General features: G+C 38.8%; 1 protein-coding gene across 3 annotated transcripts in view; it reads left to right on the forward strand.

Moving 5' to 3' along the window:
* LOC126474873 (uncharacterized) overlaps positions 1–14986 on the forward strand; it is a 105158-nt gene extending 90172 nt beyond the window's left edge. For all 3 annotated transcript variants that reach the window (XM_050102367.1, XM_050102358.1, XM_050102375.1), the window contains 3 exons: positions 8037–8234; positions 8322–8549; positions 12620–14986. In XM_050102367.1, coding sequence (XP_049958324.1) covers positions 8037–8234; positions 8322–8549; positions 12620–13492 — 1299 coding nt within the window. In that variant the 3' untranslated portion in view covers positions 13493–14986. The remainder of the gene's footprint in view (positions 1–8036; positions 8235–8321; positions 8550–12619) is intronic.
* The last annotated feature ends 8019 nt before the right edge of the window (positions 14987–23005 follow it).

Consider the following 23005-nt stretch of genomic DNA (forward strand, 5'->3'; position numbering starts at 1 on the left):
TTGCATTTTTTGCTTGACTTTTTGCAGGCTGTCTGTATGATTCAAGAAAATGTCACTCTTTTTTAAAGTATTTCTTTCATTATTTATTTGTTCAATGCAGTGAACTCAAAGATGATCAAGAATTTTTTCTCTAACAAGGTGTATATGACCCGGGACAAACGGGAAATCCGGGAAAAACCCAGGAATTTTTTGATCCGGGAGAAAGCTGGGAAAAACCTGGGAATTTTTCGGAATTGCGAGAATTTTTCATTGTTTTAGCTTTCAGTTAAATTTTTGTAATTTTGACTGCAGAATTGATTCTCTAGCAAAGAATGTTATTGTATCCTGCTACTGGAGAATGATACTGCAGCAATAAAATATAAAAGAGAGGGAAAAAAATAATACTTCAGTGGCAAAGGAAATGTGCAATTTACAACAACAAAAAACCGTGCACACACAAGCGTTGGAAAATAGCAAAAATATGTCAAAGGCCGTAGGGCGCAGACTGTAATTCTTCGTAACAATAAACTGCTTGCTATGAGCATGACGTCACAACTGTTCACATTAGGTTCATTTGAGCAATTGCCAGCGGTCTGTTGCGCATGCGCATTTGATTCACGTACAAGCAGTACCATCTGCCGCTACTTGAAGTTTGGCTGTTAGCTGTATCGGTAGTAGCAGCAAGCAGCCAGATGCAAACGAGAAAAATTTTTCTCGCGCGCTCTAGCTGCCAGATTCATGTTTTCACAGAGTTGTCTGAGTTGTAGTGGGGACGGGGTTAACTTCCACGTGGCCCGTGTTTACGTTAAGTGATTTCGCTGCTTCTCTTCATGTACAGCTCCCATGTAAAATGAAAACAAAATTGATTTCTGTGGCTGGGAGCTATCAAAGTGAATTAAAATGCATTCACATAATTACGGAGGGCAAAAATATATTATTAATTTCAGTTTTCTGATTTTATTTTGTTTCCAAGTTAATAGCAGTCAAGCTTAAGCCTTGCAGAACAGTGAAGTTATTTTTGCAAGTTTTACTAAAGAAATTTGGCTTTATTAATCTTTCCACCAAGGCAATCATTTGATTTGAAACGAAGTGTTTCATTTCACAGTATTGGCTAGTTCCAACTGTTCACTGAATTTCAAGTGCACGTTATCATCTTCTGCCATATATGGCATTATGCCATAATACAGAACCAAAAATGAGATCGTAGAGTACTGGTACCCCAAAAAATTTACATCCCAAAAACCACACTGAAAAGCTTAATATCAGATGGGACCTACTTCATTGTGAATCTGGAAAAGGCCAATTTGCACTTCAAGCCGAATTATGCATTTTAGTATGGTTTACAAAATTCCGATGCTCTGTGTAGTATCCTCTGATGCCCTGTTTCTTTTATGGTGTAATGTAAGCTCTCTTAGTGCTTTATACACACAAACATATGGGCTTCCTACACCACTGCAGTTGCACACGCACAATAGTGCCTGTTTTCTGACGCTCTCTGGCAACTGGTAACTCGAACCTATTTCTAACAATCTCCGGATAGTACTGCGAACGGTGGTTCGAAAAGCGTTACTTTCAAAGTAAATTTCTTTTTACGCAAGATAAATTATGTTACGTGTGAGAAAGTGGGATGGATATCTAAATCACAGAGCGTTCGAAACTGAACAGTTTGAGGACCAGCCACTTACACGAATTTCGAGCCGAGACATTAATGGCATAATTTTAAATTTACTGACACATTTGTGTGATGTGTCTTAAAGTATAACACACGCAAAAAAAAAAAAAGATCAATATTAAATGTGAAAGCTTAACTTCTGTTGTAGCGTATTAATCTTAGAGACTAATGTTAGACATGAAAGCTTAGCTTTTCTTGTAGATATACGGTACTGTGTACATTAATGTAAACCGTTAGCGCGAACTGATCTTGCTGTTGGCTGACTATAACACGTGTTCTATGCTCTGAATAGCTGCTGTCATCGGCTGGCGACATCTCTTGGCTTGAGATATGACTCGCTTACAAAAGGACATCGCAACCTCGGTTTCAACGCTCGGAAACTAACGCGCTGTGTTTGGTGCAATTTGAATTTAGACTTTCGTAATACGAAAATATGCAGTGTGTATGTTGCTGCACATCAAAGGTCTTTCCAAAACTTCTCTCCTGTTTTTTTTTTTTTTAAGTCCCTCCAAAACTTCTCTGCCCTGTCTCTTCTTTTTTTCCGAGAAGTTCTATGCGATTGTATAAAACGTTAACCATTCAAAGAATTGATAAGTTTTACAGTTCCGAGGGAAAATCTACGTAAAACCTACTGTCACTTAGCACAGAAAAAGTGTATTTTCGCCCGGGAAGAAGCATATTTATTAAACGGGATATCCGGGAGAAATCCGGGAATTTTTTTCCCTTGTTCCCGTATACACCCTGTCTAAATTTTAATGTAGTTTTGTTTGTTACACAGTCTTTGATTTATACGGGGTGTTCCAAAAATTGACAGCAAAACTTCAGGAATGGATTTCTCATCTAACAACAAGGAAAAAAGCTAGTATGCCTCTGCTCTAAAATGCACACCTTAAGAGCTATGAACACCTCTTTGTATTTGATGCTCTGATACAAATCTCTTGTTCTGCAAGCTCTTTGCTCTGCATACTTTTTTGGGGGGGTGTAGTGTGGACAAAAAAAAAAAAACCTCCAGTAAACGTAGGCTCTAAAATGCATACCTTAAGAGCTATGAGCAATTTTCAGTAGAAGAAAAGTATTTCACAGTAGTGAAGATCGAGTGTTCATACCTCTTAATGTGTGTATTTTAGAGTGCATGTCTACTGGACATTTTTTCTTATTTTGTTTCATACTACCTCCTCCAAAAATATGGAAAGCAAAGAGTTTGCAGTAGAAGGGAATTTTTTTCACAGTATTGAAGATTAAGTGCTCATAGCTCTTAAATATGCATTTTAGAGTCCACTTTAACTAGACGTTTTTTCATCTTGTTAGATGAGGATTCCGTTCCTGACGTTTTGCTGTTGATTTTTGGAACATCATGTATACCGTGCATTTATTAATCAATTCCCACGCATAAATTGTGTAACAGTTTTTCTATACCATTTAATGGCTGCAGTAACACTTAGTTTGTCAGATTAATTGACACTCTTTTGTATGTGTTAATATTACAAAAAAAAATAGTAATCATCATCATCATTGTGCTTCAGTTTACCTATCCCTTGGCCAATTGTACTAATGTGATTCTCGCATGTAGTTAACACACACACTAGTCTTTTGTCAGTCCATTTAAAAATTCAGCTTTCATACATCATTATTTCGCTCTGTACTTCGTTTGCCTATGTCAGTAGGAATCTTTTGTTTATTTTGACAGCACCACAAATAAATTAACAAAAAGCTTCAGTCAAAGGGAGACTCACGTAATAGCTGCTTATAAATAATTTACAGCTCTTGAATAATAATCCATTTACAACATCATTTTAATGTTGTTTTCTCAATTGTTGCATTTCCTTTGGTGTATGTGTCAATAAGTATAACCTTCAAGAAGACACAGTTTATATACTTCTGACCATACTTACAGTGCTCGCCTGATTATTGGTAAAAACCAAGTCATCTTCTCCTTGAAACTATACTTTTGCCAATAGGTGTTTTTGCAAGATTTAATGGCATTTTTGAAAGTATCAGCAATTGCTTGTACAATATTCCAAGTTTTGTTCAATTGATCTTCAGATTTAGCTAATTTATTGTCCAAAACCCGTATAAGTTTCCATGTGGATATTTTTCAATTGTGTGCCGTGGCATTTTTTGTGTGTGTGTACGTATAGATGTCCTTTTCAGAACAATATAATGTGTTTTCTGGTGTGGCACTATACCCATAATAAGCAGTATGCCAACAAAAGTATTCATTTTGCCTCTCACCACAGGCTGCTAGGTATGTTGGCATCTTCTGTTGCTAGATAAACAATTTAAGCATTGCCCTGCATATTTGTTTCATCAGGTATCATTCAAAATATATGATAAGTGAAGAACAATTTGTATAAAGGAACAGTTACTGCGGTCAACATTTTCAACTAACAATTCTTCCTATAAGAATGAATCGGACTTGGAATCCTCCTCAGCGGTAGATTGTTCACTTCATTAACTAATTATTCATCTTCATTTCACACATGAACAAAATCCTTGTCTCAAGAGATTAGAGTATTCTTGGTGTTCAACTTTTTTTCTTCTTGTAATTACATATTCATAATATGAATCATTTACACAAACGAACAAAAGAAACTGGTACACTTGCCTAATATTGTGTAGGGCCCTCACGAGCACGCAGAAGTGCCGCAACACGATGTGGCATTGATTCGACTAATGTCTGAAGTAGTGCTGGAGGGAATTAGACACAATGAGTCCTGCAGGGCTGTCCATAAATCCGTAAGAGTAAAAGGGGATGGAGATGTCTTCTGAACAGCACTTTGCAAGGCATCCCAGGTATGCTCAATGATGATCATGTCTGAGGAGTTGGGTGGCCAAGGCAAGTGCTTAAACTCAGAAGAGTGTTCCTGGAGCCACTCTGTAGCAGTTCTGGATGTGTGTGGTGTCACATTGTCATGCTGTAATTGCTCAAGTCCATCAGAATGCACTAGGGACATGAATGGATGCAGGTGACCAGACAGGATGCTTGTGTACGTGTCACTTGTCAGAGGTGTATCTAGATGTATCAGGGGTCCCACATGACTCCAACTGCACACGCCCCACACAGTTACAGAGCATCCACCAGCTTGAACAGACCTGTGCAGACTTGCAAGGTCCAGGGGTTCATGAGGTTGTCTCCATACCCATACACGTACATCTGCTCGATACGATTTGAAAAGAGACTCTTCCAAGCAGACAACATGTTTCCACTCATCAACAAGCCATTATCGTTGTTCACAGGCCCAGGCGAGGCGTAAAGCTTTGTGTCGTGCAGAGTCATCAAGGGTATACGAGTGAGCCTTCAGCTTTGAAAGCTCATATCAATGATGTTTCGTTGAATGGTTCTCATGCTGACACTTCTTGATAGCCCAGCATTGAAATCTGGAGCAGTTTGTGGAAGGATTATATTTCAGTGATGTTGAATGATTCTCTTCAGTTGTCGTTGATTCTGTTCCTGCAGTACCTTTTTCTGGGCACAGCGATGCCGGAGATCTGATGTTTTACTGGATTCCTGATATTCACGATACGCTCGTGAAATGGTTTTATTTGGAGATCCCCACTTCATCGCTACCTCGGAGATGACATGTCCCATCACTTGTGTGTCGACTATAACACCACGTTCATTAAATCTTGATAACCTGCCATTGTAGGAACAGCAACCGATCTAACAACTGTGACTAACTTGTTGGCATTTATAGGCATTGCCGACTGCAGCGCCCTATTCTGCCTGTTTACATATCTGTATTTGAACACACATGGCTACACCAGTTTCTTTGACGCTAAATTGTATTTCCACATCCGTATTATCTCTTATTGATGTGGGCAAAAATTAAAAGAAGGAAAATTCCAACCACGTCTCTAGTTACGCGTACTGTAAAAATGTGTGGTCAGGGTGAACAAGCAGCATGAGTATTCCATAGCTTCCAACATGTGATGGTCCAGTATGAATCATAATGAGTATAATTAAATAAGTTACTGCAACACATTAAATGCAGTTAGTTTTGATGTCCCATCAAAATGTCTGTTCACGATCAATATCTCTGGCAACTCTCTACAATGATCGTTCTAAACAACAGTACACTCACGCAATCGAGTACAGGCCTTATTCTGGACTGTTTATTTTGAAGATGGAGTAAGTCCATAAACAAATGAGGTCACTTAATCTGTGATTAAATTAGATTAAACTTTTTCTGTAAGATGATATCTCGTGTGGGTTTTTTGTTTTTTAAATTATTATTATTATCTTCACTTTCTCAGACATTAAGTCCGGTTAAAAATGGAGTGACGCGGACCTTGATCAAGCGTCACTTACTTTTAACTGTACGGTATGTGTTATATTGCATTTAGGAACTGTCGGGTAATTGAACATGTATCAATAATTACGGATTTCTGTAGCTGTATATATATGTTTGGATGTAGCTGTATTGCATTAATGTACTGGTGGATATTGTGTGGTATGACTCCTGTAGTTGATAGTATAATTGGTATGATGTCAACTTTATCCTGATGCCACATGTCTTTGACTTCCTCAGCCAGTTGGATGTATTTTTCAATTTTTTCTCCTGTTTTCTTTTGTATATTTGTTGTATTGGGTATGGATATTTCGATTATTATTATTATTATTATTATTATTATTATTATTAAAGAGATGGACTTAAACAACTTTGAAAATAGTTATCAGTACAAGCATGAACATGTTAATAAAGTCAAGAGGCAGCAACACATTTAATCTGTATTTTACTAGTTTAATGCTAGCCTTAATCTAAAGATTTGATCCTATTAAGTACTCTGTCGTCTTGTACTATACCATTTTATTGCTGCCATCAACAGACTCCCACTCCTTTCCCACAATAAATTAAAAAAAATTAAAGCAGTGAGCCCACTGAGGGAGGGCATGTGGCAGTGTATTGAGTTTCATCTACATTTGTTACGTTTCAGTTATTGGTATGTTTGCAGTTGAAGCTCTGGTTCCAGAACAACCTTATTGATCATAATCTTTAATCATGATGTGAGGTATTTGCCACTCTATATGGATAAACCATGATCCGTAATATAAGGCAATTACATTTAAGGTTATGCAATCCTTTTTGTAAAAATAGAAAATTGCACTTACCAGTTAACGATGCTAGTGCCTGTCGATGTAGTACCTTGGCTAGCTACACGCTGTTGCCAGTGTTTCTGGAGGTCTTGGAAGCAAACAGGGAAATTTTCAACTGCAGTGCTTGTAAGCTCATTTGCCACAGCACGTTGAATGTCCACAATTTTCTCGCAGAAACAAGATAAAATCGCACGGCGAGAGGTCAGGTGTATATGGGATTGCAATAAAACTTCTGGCTAGATTAACAGATAAAGCAGTATGGGGTCCTGCATTGTCATGCAGTAAGAACTAGTCCCAAGAGTGCCACAAGTCAGGGTGGCAACATCTATCTACATCTACATCTGCATGGATTCTCTGCAAGTCACATTTAAGTGCCTGGTAGAGGGTTCATCGAACCACCTTCACAATTCTCTATTATTCCAATCTCGTGTGATTTCCCTTATTTGATCTTGGTGATTGTTCCTCCCTATGTAAGTCCGTGTCTACAAAATATTTTCGCATTCAGACGAGAAAGTTGGTGATTGGAATTTCGTGATTAGATATCGTCGCAACGAAAAACGCCTTTCTTTTAATGGTGTCCATCCCAAACCCTGTATCATTTCTGTGACACTCTCTCCCATATTTCGCGATAATATAAAACGTGCTGCCTTTCTGTGAACATACTTATCGGATATAATCGAGAGGTGAGTTTGTGAACAGAATCCTGCACCAGCAACACCTTCACAGTTATGGACATCTGTAGAGACAGTGTGGCTCAATATTTCTGCAGGGGACTTGCAATGACTTGTTGAGTCCATGCCACATCAAGTTGCTGCACTGTGCCAGGCAAGAGGTGATCCGACACAATATCAGCAGGTATCCGTGACTTTTGTCACCTCAGTGTAATAGTGTTAATTGTTCATTTTAATCTGATAGCAACATTTGGTGTGTTTCTGGTCAGTTGGACACGGCCATCCCGGGCAGATATAATAGATCCGTAGAACTTCTTTTTCTAATATCTTTGTGTTCCAGCACGGCTTTACTATTGAACAGGAAGGTGGTAGATAGCAATACATATGGAATTGTGTTTGTAAAACTGATAGTTGAGAGGATATTAATTTACTTACAAAATCTTTTCTGCTCTGTTAGGTAGTTCCTCTGTCAAAACCATACTTTTTGTGTACTAAATTAATTGCCATTTATTTGTAGCTACCGGTACTTGTGTGTTGGCTCTCTTTAATTTTAGCATTTGGGAGGAGAGTCCTTTTTCCTTGGTTCTGAGTCATTTCTTTTTCCTTTCATTGATTTCAGAGTGCAAATAGCAAGAATCCAGCAGCAAAGCTTCTTCAGCAGCCCAGTATATCAATTACTCCATTACCTCGACAAACAACTGGAGTATCCCAAGGAAATACTCAAAATTCTAAACATCCTGGTCTGCCAGGTCATCCAGGAACGCCGGGTGCGAAACCCACATTTGTAATTTGTGAAATATGTGATGGTTATATAAAGGTATGTAAACCATGAAAAAAGTTAACAGCTTTTGAGAATTTTGTCTCATTGTTGCCTTACAAATAAAATGTTACATTTCCATTTTAGGATCTGGAGCAGCTGAGGAATCATATGCAGTGGATTCACAAAGTGAAAATTCATCCGAAGATGATATATAATCGGCCACCATTGAACTGTCAAAAATGTCAATTCAGATTTTTCACTGATCAGGGCCTGGAACGTCACTTACTCGGTTCGCATGGGCTTGTTACTTCTAGTATGCAGGACGCATCAAACAAAGGAAAAGATAGTGGCCGGTGTCCAGTCTGTGGACGGGTGAGTGATGCTATCATTTCTTATGAATATCTTATGTTAAAATAATTAACTTGGCTGTGGTATTGACATTCGTTGATAAGTGATGGAGTCGTGCGACCTGAGCGCCATGTCACAGATTGCACGGCCCCTCCCGCTGGAGGTTGAAGTCCTCCCTCGGGCATGGGTGTGTGTATTGTTCTTAGCATAAGTTAGTTTAAGTAGTGTAAGTCTAGGGACTGATGACCTTAGCATGGTCCCTTAGGAATTCACGCACATTTGAACATTTTTTTGAGTGATGTAGTTCAACTGTTGCCTTATGACAGATTCAGGGTGAAGGAGACATCTTGAAATAATGTAACGTTTTCATGATTGAACCTTCATATAAGGTTAAACTGTGTCCCAGACTAGAACACAGACCACTATACCATTTTCTGGTACTATTTTTCTTACCTGACATGCCCCAAGATTTATGGGAAGTAGTCACTGATGTTGTTCATTTGTTACTGTTCGACTGTTAGGTGTCCTGTTGATTCCACTTTTGTTGATACAGTTGGCATAATATTATGCACTACTGCCAGTTAGCAGTATATAACTGTAAGACAAATAAGATTTCCCTTTGCAGCAATGAGCTTAAACTGTATCAGTTGAATGTGTCCTTTGTGTTATTGAGAATCGGTAGCTTAGGGATATAGAAATTGAACCAGCTTCATTATTTCATTTTCATCATATACTGACTTCCACACTCAACAGATATAAAAAAAATTTCATGCACTGACATTTGGAACTGCTTTCACAGTGTCCGTAATCTTACTCAGTAGCAGAAAAGAGCCATTATTATGTTAGAACCAGACTTTCATACACTCTTTGTTTGGGAAGGCATATAGTTGATGTACTTCCATCACTAATTCATTTCTTTTTATCTGTTGGCTTATAGGTATACAATCTCTTCATCCAAAACTGGAAAGAAAGAAAAAAAAATAGCTTCCCCTGTCTTTATAGTCATAGTGGTTAGGTGAGAAATTCTCTCTCTCACCTAATGGAATTGTGAGAGTTCATATGTCATTGTGGAAATTACTGTCTTTCCATTAGCATGCTTTGTGTTGTGACAGGTATTCATATAATAGTTATTTGACAATTAGATTCACCGATTGTAATTGGAGGTACAGTAGACATTGATTTTCTGTTCCTTGTGTATGTCTGATAATGTGTTGAATCTTCTTTGCCCAGCCAAATTTTTGTGTTTGATAAATAATTTCAACCAATGGAAAATTCAAGATGGAATATAACAATATTATGAAAAGGAAACTTGCCACTCACCATATAGTGGAGGTGCTGAATCGCCGATTGGCACAACAAAAAGGCTGTCACAAATAAGCTTCAGGTCAGCAAGGCTTTTGTCAAAAATAGACCCCCCCCCCCCCCCCTCACACACACACACATGACTGCAGTCTGTCAACTGAAGCCACACTGTGAGCAGCAGCAGCAGCAGCACTGCGTGATGGGAGTGGTGACTGGGTAGGGTAAGGAGGAGACTGGGGCGGGCAGGTGGTGGGATAGTATGGTAGAGGTGGGGGATGTGAAGTTCTGATGGGGGAGTGCGCAGGAATGATGTGATGGGAGGGTTGGGCAGCTATGTGCAGTCAGGAGGTTAGATGGAGGGCAGGGCAGAAATGGAGTGGAGGGGGTAGTGGCAAAGGATAGGAGTAAAAAGACTGGGTGCGATGGTGGGATGAGGGCTGTGTAGTGCTGGAATGGGAACAGGGAAGGGGCTGGATGGGTGAGGACAATGACAAACGAAGGTTGAGGGCAGAAGGATTATGGGAATGTCAGGCCAGAAGGATTACCTGAATGTCGGATATGTTGCTGGAAAAGTTCCCACCTGCACAATTCAGAAAAGCTGGTGTTTGTGGGAAGGATCCATATGGCACAGGCTGTGAAGCAGTCATTGAAATGAAGGATATCGTGTTGGGAAGTGTGCTCAGCAACAAGGTGGTCCACTTGTTTTTTGACTGCAGTTTGTCAGTGGCCATCCATGCAGACAGACAGCTTGTTGGTTGTCATGCCCACATAGAATGCAGCACAGTGGTTGCAGCTGAGCTTGTGGATTACATGATTGGTTTCACAGGTAGCACTGCCTTGGATGGAATAGGTGATATTTGTGACTGGACTGGAGTAGATGGTGGAGGGAGGATGCGTGGGATAGGTCTTGCATCTAGGTCTGTTACAGGGATATGAGCCATGAGGTAAGGGGATGGGAGCAGGAGTTCGGTAGGGATGGATGAGTATATTGTGTGGGTTTGGTGGACAGCAGAATATCACTGTGAGAGGGGTGGGAAGGGTATTGGGCAAGATATTTCTCATTTCAGGGCACGATGAGAGGTAGTCGTAACCCTGGCAGATAATGCAATTGCTACTAGAGCCCTGGGTGGCACTGATTTATGAAGGGGAATGCTCCTCTGTGGCTGGATAGTGAGATTTTGGGAGGTGGTGGGAAACTGGAGAGATAACGTAATGGAAGATTTGTTTTTGTACAAGGTTATCCTCGCATTTTTGTACAAAAACAAATCACCCGTGCCTTATCTTTCCAGTCTCCCTCCATCTCCCAAAAGTCTCACCGTCAGGCCACAATAGAACATTTCCCTCGTAACTCAATACCATCCAGGACTGGAGCAACTGAATTAAATTCTCCGCCAGAACTTCAACTACCTTTAATCGTACCCAGAAATGAGAAACATCTTGCCCACTATCCTTCCCACCCCTCCCACAGTGATATTCTGCCGTCCACCGAATTTACATAATATACTCATCTCTCTCTACACAACCCTGCTTCCAATCCCTTATGTCATAGCTCATATCCCTTTAATACACCTAGATGCAAGACCAGTCCCATAAATCCTCCCACCACCACCACCGCCGCCACCACCACCACCACCACCACGTACTCCAGTCCAGTCGCAAAGATCACCTATCCCATCAAAGGCAGGGCTACCTGTGAAACCAGTCATGTGAGCAACAAGCTGACTGACCGCATTGAAAGGCCACCAACAAAATGTGTCCAAAAAACGAGTGGACCAACCTGTTTCTGAGAACGCTGCCAAACATGACATCCTTCATTTCAGTGACTGCTTCACAGGCTGTGCCATATGGTTCCTTCCCACCAACACCAGTTTTCCTGAATTGTGCAGGTGCGAACTTTCCCTGCAATACATCCCGTGTTCCCGTAACACTGTCCTCGCCCATCCAGACTCTTCCCTGTTCGTATTCAGCTACTACACAGCCCTCATTCCACCATCGCATCCAGTCCTTTTACTTCTCTCCTTTAGCCGCTACCCCCTCCACCGCTCCCCTGCCCTCCGTCTAACCTCCTGACTGCACATAGCTGCCCAACCCTCCCTCCACCTCATTCCCGCGCACTCCCCCATCAGCACTTCACGTCCCCTACCCTACTATTCCACCACCTGTCCGCCCCAGCGTCCACCTTATCCCCACCCAGTCACCACTCCCATCATGCACTGGTGCAGCTGCTGCTCACAGTGTGGCTTCAGTTGCCAATGACTGCAGTCTCGTGTGTGTGTGTGTGTGTGTGTGTGTGTGTGTGTGTGTGTGTGTGTGTGTGTGTGTGGTCTATTCTTTGCGAAGGCCTTGTTGGCCTGAAGCTTATTTGTAACAGCCTTTTTGTTGTGGCTATCTGCAACGCAGCATCTCTGCTACATGGTCAATGGCAACTTTCCTTTTCATAATATTGTTAAATAATTTCATTATTTGCATATATTGTGCTAAATTTGAAGCATATAGTACTTCCAGCAGTGTACGTCAGTAATAGTTGTGATCAACTGACTTCTGTTGTGCATCTCTTTGCCATTAGTTCTATATATCCATGAATTGGGGTTGTAAATTATTGGTGCATAGTACATGCTGTTTCACATCATGCCTAATTATGTACATCATGTGAAAATCTTAAGTTATGAATTTATTCTTTCCGAGTCCTATTTTTAGTGTCGTGTATTGTGCTTTCTCTCTGTAGTTTGTATGAAATAAAATAATTTGTTTACAAGAATGCTGTATAATTACATAGGTTTCTTTCATTCCAGGTTTATCAATGGAAACTTCTTAGTCATGTTGCAAGGGATCACAATATGTCTCTAAAACCAGCACACCTGTCATACAAATGCACAGTATGCACGGCAACATTTGGAATGTATAAACAGTTTGAGAACCACGTGTATTCTGCTCACAGTGTAGTTGCAAAGAGAGGTGTCGTGGACAAGAAAACTACGCAGCCACCAAGATTGCAGTCAGGTGACACCATACTGAAGCCATTGAAAATTAATGACGAGATAACAATAATTCCACAGCCAGCAAGACCACGCCCAGGTCCTGCAAGTAGAACAGGTGCAATACCGGCAGCAATGCAGCAAAAACAGGAAAAGGTCTATTACTGTGAACAGTGTGAGGCAACATTTGATGGTCCGTCAGGTTATATTATGTATGTGGGCCACATGAAACGCCGACACCTGCGATTGTGTAATGTGAAAGTGTGTAGGTTGGAAGACTGTCCAACTTGTAGTCAGCATGTGTCACAGGAGGTACTTGACCATATAGCAGATAATAAGAGTGGTGTTGATGTTATTGAACTCTCTGATGATGAATTATTAATAGCAGGTCAGGGTCGGAATGAAATAACTATAACTAAAGTACCCTGTGCCCCAGGACCAAAGAGATTCAAGCATAAGCTTCAGCAGAGAAGTAATGTACAAGTAATAGAACTAGAAGATAGCCCAGCAAAAAACAAAACTAATGATGACACTCCATTCCGAGAAAATGGGGAAGACTCACTGCATGCAGTAAAAGAACGGTTACGAAGAAGGAAGAGCCTAGAGATAAGTCAGGTTGATTCTGAATGCTCATCTCCCATTTCTGGTGATGATATACCTTCGAAGAGACGCAAATTAGATGATGAATAGTTACTATATCTTGCTATAAGTATGGATTGCTCTTTAGTTGTCTTGCTTAATGTCTTAGCTGTTATTTCGATGGGTAGGAAAAGTATGATACTGAGTTAAAAGTAAGTAAAAATTTCTTCATGTGGAAATTACAGTAATTCTGTATAATTTATAATAGCTCATAATGGTCTGAATCAGTGGTTAGTAAGACTGTTCTCAATTCTGAAATTGTACAGACTGATTATATATATATATATTTGTGTGTGTGTGTGTGTGTGTGTGTGTGTGTGTGTGTGTGTGTGTTTTAAGGAAGGAGCAGACGGAAAACAATAGGTAGTATAAATACTTAACAGTGGAATTTGTGCAGTGTTCTATTTATTTCTGGACACACGTAATAAAAAGAAGCCATCATCTGTATAACAGGGCAACAAATCTGTGTAATCTAAAGAAAGACAGCCACTTTTTTAAGTTTAACCAAAGTGGATTCTATGGTTGTGTTTGTAGAATGTGGTGAAGTTGTATGTGTAAATGTGTAAGCTGCATATTTGCTGACCATATGTGGCTTCTGTAAATCTTATAACTTTGTGAAGATTTAGCTGATCTGTGAAAGTGGCTGGAAATGTGTTATTAGGAAGGAAAGTATCATACTAAAATAAACAGGCAGCCAAGTAATACCCGATAAATCAACTGAACTGAGACTCTCTTCAAATTTTGAATTGTATATTTGTTTTACGACTTTCAGTTGTAAGTCAATAGTAGTCGCCTTTTTGTGAGTATACTGTTTCTTATGTTAACTGTTAAATGAAACAATATTCACAATGTAATTTTCCACACAATGTTGTATTTTCGTGCCACAATTATTAAAAAGTAATTTTACACGACTACACTTCAGCGAAGCTTGTAGATCTTATTTTTGTTTACATTATATCATCAACTGCAAATGTGCTGAGGGTCAAGTATCCTGGCAAAACAGCTATTGTGTATGAAGTATGCCAAATTAGCCATGAAATTTTCATACTTTTGATTCTGATATTTGGTGTATGTATTATGTAAACTATTGGAATTTTGTTTTGATGTGAAATAGCTACAAGCTCTTGTGTTTTTCTTATAATCAGGTACATAGAATTTCCTCTCAGGATGGTGTACAGTCTGCAAATTCAGAAATCATATTTGATTTCTAGCCTGAGAATTATGCTTAAGAAGCAACTGCTCTTTAGAATAACTGTGTACTAATCCCTTGAGTGCTTTTATAAATACTGCATATGTGAGCGAATGTAGGTTATCTATGTAAAATATTTATTAGTCTGTGCATCCTCTATTTGTGAAAACATTTTAAACAGTGAAGTGGGAGCATGACATACTGTTTCGGATAAGTGCATTCCATCAGACACAGTGTATTTGTGTGAAACTATTAAGCCAAACTTTGTTTGGGCCTTCATTAAATATTTACATATTTATTTTTTCTTTAATGTAATGTACAGTTTTTATTCTGGAACAAGGAGTATTGAAAAATGATTGCAATGTTGCTTAAGTGATACTGACTTCCTAATAGGCATAGTTCAATTTTGTTCTTGGACAGAAGATTAACAAGGTAAGTACATAATAAAATATTAGTAAAAGACACAATAAATCTAACAGAGGTGGGTAACTAATGCTTTGTCCTAGACATGAGAGGCTGGTGTGGCAAACATGCAAAGATTTAGATTTGGATGTGCAAAGATTTAGATTTGGATGAAAAGGGGAGGGATCCTTGACAGGTTGAAGCTTTGACTCTGTTGGTGGGGTGTGCTCATTGCTCATTTTGAGTGATAACTGTAGTTGCATTGATGTACTGGAAGGACTGTAACTCCTTTTATGAATGGGAATGTTAGCCTTTCCTGATCAACAGATGTAACCAATCAGTCACCAAACCATCACCTGATAGTGGCAGGCCTGTTGTGCAGAGATTCAGAACTATGTTGTGTGGCAGATGGCTGAACTGGTTACTGCATTCTCATAAGTTATATGTTAAAGGCCCTGTCTCTCACTGATAATGAAACAGAGCTCACAGTGTGTTCAAACAGCAGATTCTTTCAAAGTCCAGGTAAAGACACAGAAGAAAGGAGGAGTTGTTAATTGTAGGCTTTTCAGTTGCTAGTATATGGAAACATTTACAATAAGTAGACGAATGTAATGTGCATGTACATTTTCCTTGTGCAGAATAATCTCTCATAGAAAAGAGGCCATCAAAAGCAGTTACTCTCACATAATATTACGAACTAAAATGGTTGAAAACTGGAGTAGTGTTTTGGAAAATTTTCGTAAATACATGGTACATATAGGAAGGAAACATTTAAGAGAGTTTATGAGAAGCTAAAACATACAAGTCCAGTAAGTTTACAGTTGCAAAATAGCACTGACAAAAGTAATAAGCGAGTGTGGGATCAGATGTTTGTATCGGCCATGGAAATAGTCGAATTATTTAATGGTAGCTGAGGGTCACATAAATGTGCGTAAGATTTACTGGATAAATTACACATACCTTACCAGCAGATAGGGATGGTCTTTTGGACTAATACTGAACACGTTATAAAATAGTTGCCTTCAATAATTAGGTCAACAGCCAACAAACAAGACAAATATTTTAGCTCATCTGGCTACTAACAGACCCAGATTGTAATTGAAGACAAAAAGGTTAGAAATCATAAGGCCATTACAGCAATGACACTCACTGAAGCAAGAAGTTTGTGAAAAGCAGAGCGTATTTGTGCATGTTGGAATTGATACAAACATCTTGTTTAGAAGACAAATTAAAATACTGGTAGTTCAGCTCTTAACAAACTTAAAAGAGCAGTACTCAAACATGAAACAGTCAAGATTGATGAATGTCTACCCAGTCCACACACACACACACACACACACACACACACACACACACACACTTATAATGTTGATAGGAGCACTTGAGGTATTAAAAAATCTGTTGAAACTACCTGAAGTAAACAAGTAACCAATCCCTTGATAGTTTTACCATAACCATATACAGTAAAAATCTGCCCAAAATAATACTAAAATATGGTCAGTACATGAGCATCATTTCTTTTACATTTGGTGTTATTGGTTTTTTCCTCATATGTATGGAAGGTACTAATGTGTTTGGTAAAGTGAAGTCCTGTTTGTAGTTCAGCATGAGCTAAAAACTACATGATAGTGAGCCTTCAATCTCTTCTGAGAACAGTTTCACAAAATTGCACAGTTAAAATTGATTTACTTAGTGCATAGTCTATATTGTGTACTTCAGCATCTATGTCAGTAGTTTGCAAACCACAGTGTAGTTCAGGGCAGAGGCTACTTCCCATTGTGTCAGTTAGTAGGGCTTCTTCCTGTTCCATTCACATATGGTACACGGGAAGAGTGATGACCTCTGCGTGTGCTGTAATTAATCTAATCTGGTCCTCACAATCCATATGGAAGTGATGATGTGTAGGGATTGCAGTGTATTTTTAGAGTCATTGTTTAAAGCTGTTTCTTGAAACTTTTTAAGCAAGCCTTCTGGGATAGACACAAACTATCTTCTTAAGGTGTCCTTCAGTTCAAATTCTTCAGCATCTCTGTGGCACTATCCTACATGGCTTACAGACCTGTGACCATTTGTGTTACCCTTTTCTGTATACATTTAGAATCCCATTAGTTCTACATGTTATGGGTCCCAGATACTTAAGAAATATTCTAGGATAGGTTGCAAAAATGATTTTTAAGCAATTTCCTTTCTTAAATGATTGCACTTCCATAGTATTCCACCAGGTCTGTCACCTGCATTACCTATGACTGAGGCTATGTGATAGTTCCATTTCATAAGTCTACAAAACGTTACACCCAAGGTATGAGTTGACTGATTCCAAATGCGAGTCATTAATACTGCAGTCTTAGGGCCCTCCAAGATGAGCCACTTTTGGGATTCTCCAAAGAGAGAAAATATTTTGTGGCTGTCAGTCATAAATTTATCATTTCCTTAGTAACATTGACGACAATGCTCCATTGTGCAAATAGTTCCTTTGTTAGTAACTTGAGGATTTGTGGATTCCATTGCAGATGCAAATATAGTGCAGTAACCATAGATAGTACATTTGTTAAAAGCATAAACAACAATGTTAGAGAAGCAATGCCAATCACCAAACTTGCAGCCCACCCACAAATTTTCCCTGTGTGTAAGATGAGTGCAGATATGTCTAAGTAACAGCTTTTGAGCAGGAGCTCTTTTCCAAACCACCAAGTAGAACAAAAGGACAAAATTGATTGATAATTTTAAATAGTTTAATTTCACTGCTTTATTTTCTATTTCATTGTCAATATTTTTATTTGCCATTCTGTAAGCCTCCTTAATGGTATGACACTTATATTGTAACAGATCATGGCGCCACACCCCACCCCCCTTTCCAAAATTAAATCTTCCAGGTGCATCTCTCCCATCAAAAGGTCGATGATCTCTATAGAAAAACTTTTTGATACATTTAGACTACTGTTTTGTGAGGTATTTTGCTTGTGCTGTCTTGAAGTGATTTCTACACATATACTCTGCAGGTCATTATACAGTGCATGGTTGAGGGTAAAGTTTATCAATAGTACAGATTTTATTTTAACCCACTTGCACATTCAGCAAGGGAAAAACAGATTGTCGAAGTGCTTGTGTAGCTGCTCTAATCTCTTATCCTCTTGATTCTTACGTGAGATATACAATTTACAGAACTTGATTTCAGGAAAGTTATATCATCTTTGTTCTGCAGATTTAGAGTTTGTTTCCTGGCATTTGTGCCGGCTGTCTGACGTATTACAGTTCTAGCACAGTGTGTCTTTTTAATTTGTTCAATGTCTGTTGTCATGAGAGGGACTCCAAAGACTGAGACAGTACTCTAGAATAGGTTTCATCTTGTATGCATTTTATTTACAGATGCACTGCACTTGAGCAGAACCCTTCCAGCGAAAGTCTTCAATTCATCTTCCTCAATGCTGATTTTATGTGATCAGCCAATTCATATACTGGGTTATATTAGTCATATTCCTCAGACCAGTCACATATTTGCTAAGATATCCCGTATAATCGCATATTTTGGTTAGCAGTCAACGATTTGTTGTAGTGTCAATCATCTTTTGCAAACATAGGAAGACACAAGTTACCTGTTCGTCTGCATCTATTGTTTGCAAGGCGTACGAATAAAGCAATCTGTGTTTCACATGACTGGTTTTTCTGAAGCCATCCCGACATTTTGAGAGAAACTTATTTTCTTCTACATATCGTCCTAAAACATGTGGGTGTCAGTATTACTTTTCTGTAATTCCATGTATCCTACTTCGTGTCCTGTTTGCAAAATTAGTAGTGGTGACCTGCACTCTTCCTCCAGTCTCGACCTTATTCAGTGTGTTCATTCAATGCAAAACCAAACTTGAATTGTGTCAGGATCTGTTGTCTCTTTCATGTTCACCACTCTTATTTCCTTTTCGGTATTCATTACTTATGTCTGTGCAGTGGTCAAACTTTGGTACATGAATACATCTTTAAATGAGGTGTTTAAAATTTCTGCCTTTAATATCAACAGCAGGTATATCCACAACATATTGATTGACTTAACATGTGACTAAAACTTCTGAGAATTTAATGGTTCTGCCAGGATCTGACTGTAAAAGTAATTGTAGGCTTCATACTGGTGAATCTAAGCACTTTGCATTTTCACCAGCACTGTCAAAGTACACTGGGATGAGCAGGGGAGAAAATGATAAAGCCTGTAGAATATATATTTCCCAAGCTATATGTGCCCTCTGGATTGTGATAAATGACGAGCACTTAAGGGAGACAAATCAGTAATGGCAGGAGTCAGATTTGGCAAAGATCTGATTCAAGAACTTGGATTAGCCTGTTCAATCTTTCTTCTATTTTGAGAGCATCATTGAGTATGAGACGTGTAATAATAATGACGACTTCATGATGGTATCATGTTGGATGGATGGTTATCTAAGCTAAACTGTCTAGAGTGATCAACCCCCATGCTTCTGCCACACCTTATTTGTGGTGCTTTCATGTAGCAATATGTCCCATGCCTGGGCAGACTATAATTAGCTTTTTGGGGATGCAAGTATTCCAAACAAAACGTTCTCCAAAAGAAGAAAAAATCACCAGCAACTTTGGCTGGCTATAAGGTTTTAACCAAAGAAAGCCATTGAAACTAGTCCTGCAAAACTTTTAGAAACCATATATTTCAACAGGGTAAGAACTTACTGTGAATTTGGGCATTATTATTCAAATAAGAGGGATGCAAATTTTAGGTCTTGGAAATACATCTCGTATCTCCTTCAATTAAAGAATTGCTTTACCATTTAAAACTAAAAAATTAGACACAAATGAATCACTTCTGGGCTAAGAAAATCATTGGCTTGGAGTATATACCTCTCGGGAGTTCCCAAATACTTAAATGACCACCTGAATTTCAGAGAATGTTATAAACTATAAGCCAATACTGAGGACACTAGTAATGCTAAAATGTTGGAAAATTAGTACCCGGAAAAATAAATGTTTGTGATGAATTGAAAGTTGTTTGAAATACCTTAGGAAAGCAACAAGAAAAAAAATTAATGAGAAGTGCATAAACTGTTGCAAATTATCAGGAACACGAAGGAGTACTTTGACTTAAGTTGCTCATTTTTGCCACTCGAAGAACCGCTTGTAGCAGCAGTTTATAAAGCCCTTTCAGCCTAGCTACAAACTGGCGATAGAGGAGGCATAGTCGTGACGAGAGTGTAGCGCCACATAGCAGAAAATTCCTGAGAACATACACGCGAAGTCTGATCACCTAAAACATGTGTATCCTTAATTATCGAGTTACTTGCATTTCATACTTTCCGAGTGACTGTTGCAAATGTAATTCCTTCAAAGGTGACCAACAGAGAAAAGAGAATTAAGGTAGTTTTTGACGTTATATTATAAACAAGTTGTGTCGGTTGGGACTTCAATGTATTGAAATTAAATAATAATTACACGTACGTCGTTCCCAATAACTAGTCCCATGCCTCAACGGCTAAATACTTAAAAGGATCACTTCGTTGTCTTCTGTCTACCTGACTGTTAAAAATCTTTTAATTATTCAGGAATAGGTAGACGTACCAAGTTAAAATCGTCACCAAGTCAATGCAATCGAAAGATACGGTCGTTTGTCGCCTATTTTGAGACAAGCTCATCAAAACTTAACAGGGTTCTTCCTGTTGACGTAGAATATTGAAATTTGGCAAGAAGCAAGGGCTCATAGTATAACCAAAGGAAAAATTGTTATTTTACAATCGCATCAAACGAATGGGATCCTCTTTTTTCATAGGATCGGGCAGTTGGATTAAGTTGAAATTTTTGACACATCCTATGTTTCCCTGGCGGTGTAACAGACGTAAGCTTCGAGGTCAATGCAACTAAAAGGTAACGGCTGTTTAGGTCACGTACGGTATTTTGATTCTCGCAAACTCGCTCATCAAAACCTACAAGGTCTTGGTACTACCCACTGGTCTAGAATCATAAAATTTTGGAAGAAGTTTCACAGTACAAGTAAAGGAAAAAAATCATAAAATGCTAATTTGTAATGTAACACGAAAAATAATTCTTTTCTTATTTGTTATTCGACTACAAGCTTGAAATTAAAACAATTCTCGAAAGTCTTGGAATCCGTGGGAGCGGTATCAGGCGAATATCAAGGTGGGTAAACGGCAAAAATCTTCAAGATTCTCTATTCGCTGAATCAATTGAATTGTACACATTCATAAGTAAGTCTGCTCGGAACCACAGTGCGCGAGCCCTACTAGCGTCGGGCCTTTTGTATTTTTTAAAATAATGTATATTTTATTAACAGTATAACATTTACTTGTTTATTCCCTATAGTCGACACAGAAATACGGAAGTGTCTGTTCAACAACAAAAGCAAACATTTTTCTTATACCAAGCATATCTGATAGAAGAAAATGAGGCAAAAAATAGTCCCAGCCGTTGTTCTTCCTTTTTTTTCTTGCGTATAAGGTATACTTCACCCAATTTATAAAATGTGGCAATGCGAAATGATAGTGTGTGATATGACTGGAATTTAGGGATCCTGTTCTTCTGATAACCCTGAAATAGCAAAGAGCTATCGAAAATTGTACTGTAGATTTCCGGAAATATATTTCAACTGTAGAAAATTACACTTCACCATTTTTCCAGATTTTGTTTCATCGCTTACTAGATATCTGTAGCTTAACAGTCCTCTATTTTAGGTCCTGATTTGCCTTGGTTTTTGAGGACAGATGTAAGTCAGCGGAAACAGAACTTCCCTCACGCTTATCACTGGCGCTGTTGTACACGAATGTTTCATAGGAATGATAGTGCTATTTGCATGCAGTTCTTTCACGAAACCTGGCTGATCAGCGTTATACACAGCACAGCGGGGATGATAACTTCGTCTTTGTCAGTTATGAATTTTTGTCAATGGCATCTCATACATGTTTACTAGCTGCAAACGTCGTAATTTTCGTCTTCATATGCCGTACAGTTACATGAATTTGCATAACTAGCTCGAATAAGCCTTGGACAGCGATGTTAGCAGCCGAATAAGCCTGTAAATCAGTAATTTTCATCAACATATAGTTTGGAGGAGCAATCTCGCAGTTCTCCATCGGTAATGGTGCACGGTCTCTCACGAGCAGTCTTTCAAATAGGTTTTCTTTCGCACTTCTGTGAGTTTCAGTGATAGGCATCTTTCTTGCTTCATATAATTATTTATACAATTCATATTCAGATTTTACGAAACGAAACTGTGAAGCTTTTCTCCCTCCTTCGTTTAACAAAAACTACGCAGCCTTTTCTTTGGCAGGAGAAAGCTATTACTACACACGTTTCCTTAGGACTGGGAAGGTATTCTTGTTCCACTCCTATTGGGACAACCATCATTGTTCGTACCACAGTTCACGGAATTGTCAAGACTTCTAATGTTTCCACAGTTCCTAACGAAATATTGATGCCATTCAAATTAATGCCCGAGAAATCAACAAATAACACATATGTAAGTCTTCAGGAGAAGTAGGTGATTTCGGTTGGACACCATGTTCTTTATATTTCATCTTTGCAACTTTGAGAACATAAAATGGATTCCACATTGCTGTGAAACCCTGAAGCTTGTGTGATGAAAGGTGCTATTAGCAGATGTACATGAAGAAAACACAATGAATATGGTTCGACTTTGTTTCCATTGTTAAACAGATTCCACAAAACCAACTGGCAACTGGTAGTTAGTATAGATGTTAAATGAGTTGCAGCGAATAGGAACTGTGAATAACGGTGTCAGAAACTATCAACGGAAACTGTAGTTCGCTTAACACTATATAACTTGAGTTGTCAGAGTATCTGTTTACCGGTGTACCGTCAACTATGGCTATTTACCTGCTGTGTTGCGCGTGCCCAATCTGCCAGAGCTCCTATAGGGGTGTACATTCCTCAGGCGCCTACCAGGGTACGAATTTGGCAGTTCCAACATTTTTAAAACATACTTTACA

The sequence above is a fragment of the Schistocerca serialis genome, chromosome 1 (assembly GCF_023864345.2).
Source record: "Schistocerca serialis cubense isolate TAMUIC-IGC-003099 chromosome 1, iqSchSeri2.2, whole genome shotgun sequence".
Lineage (NCBI taxonomy): Eukaryota > Metazoa > Arthropoda > Insecta > Orthoptera > Acrididae > Schistocerca > Schistocerca serialis.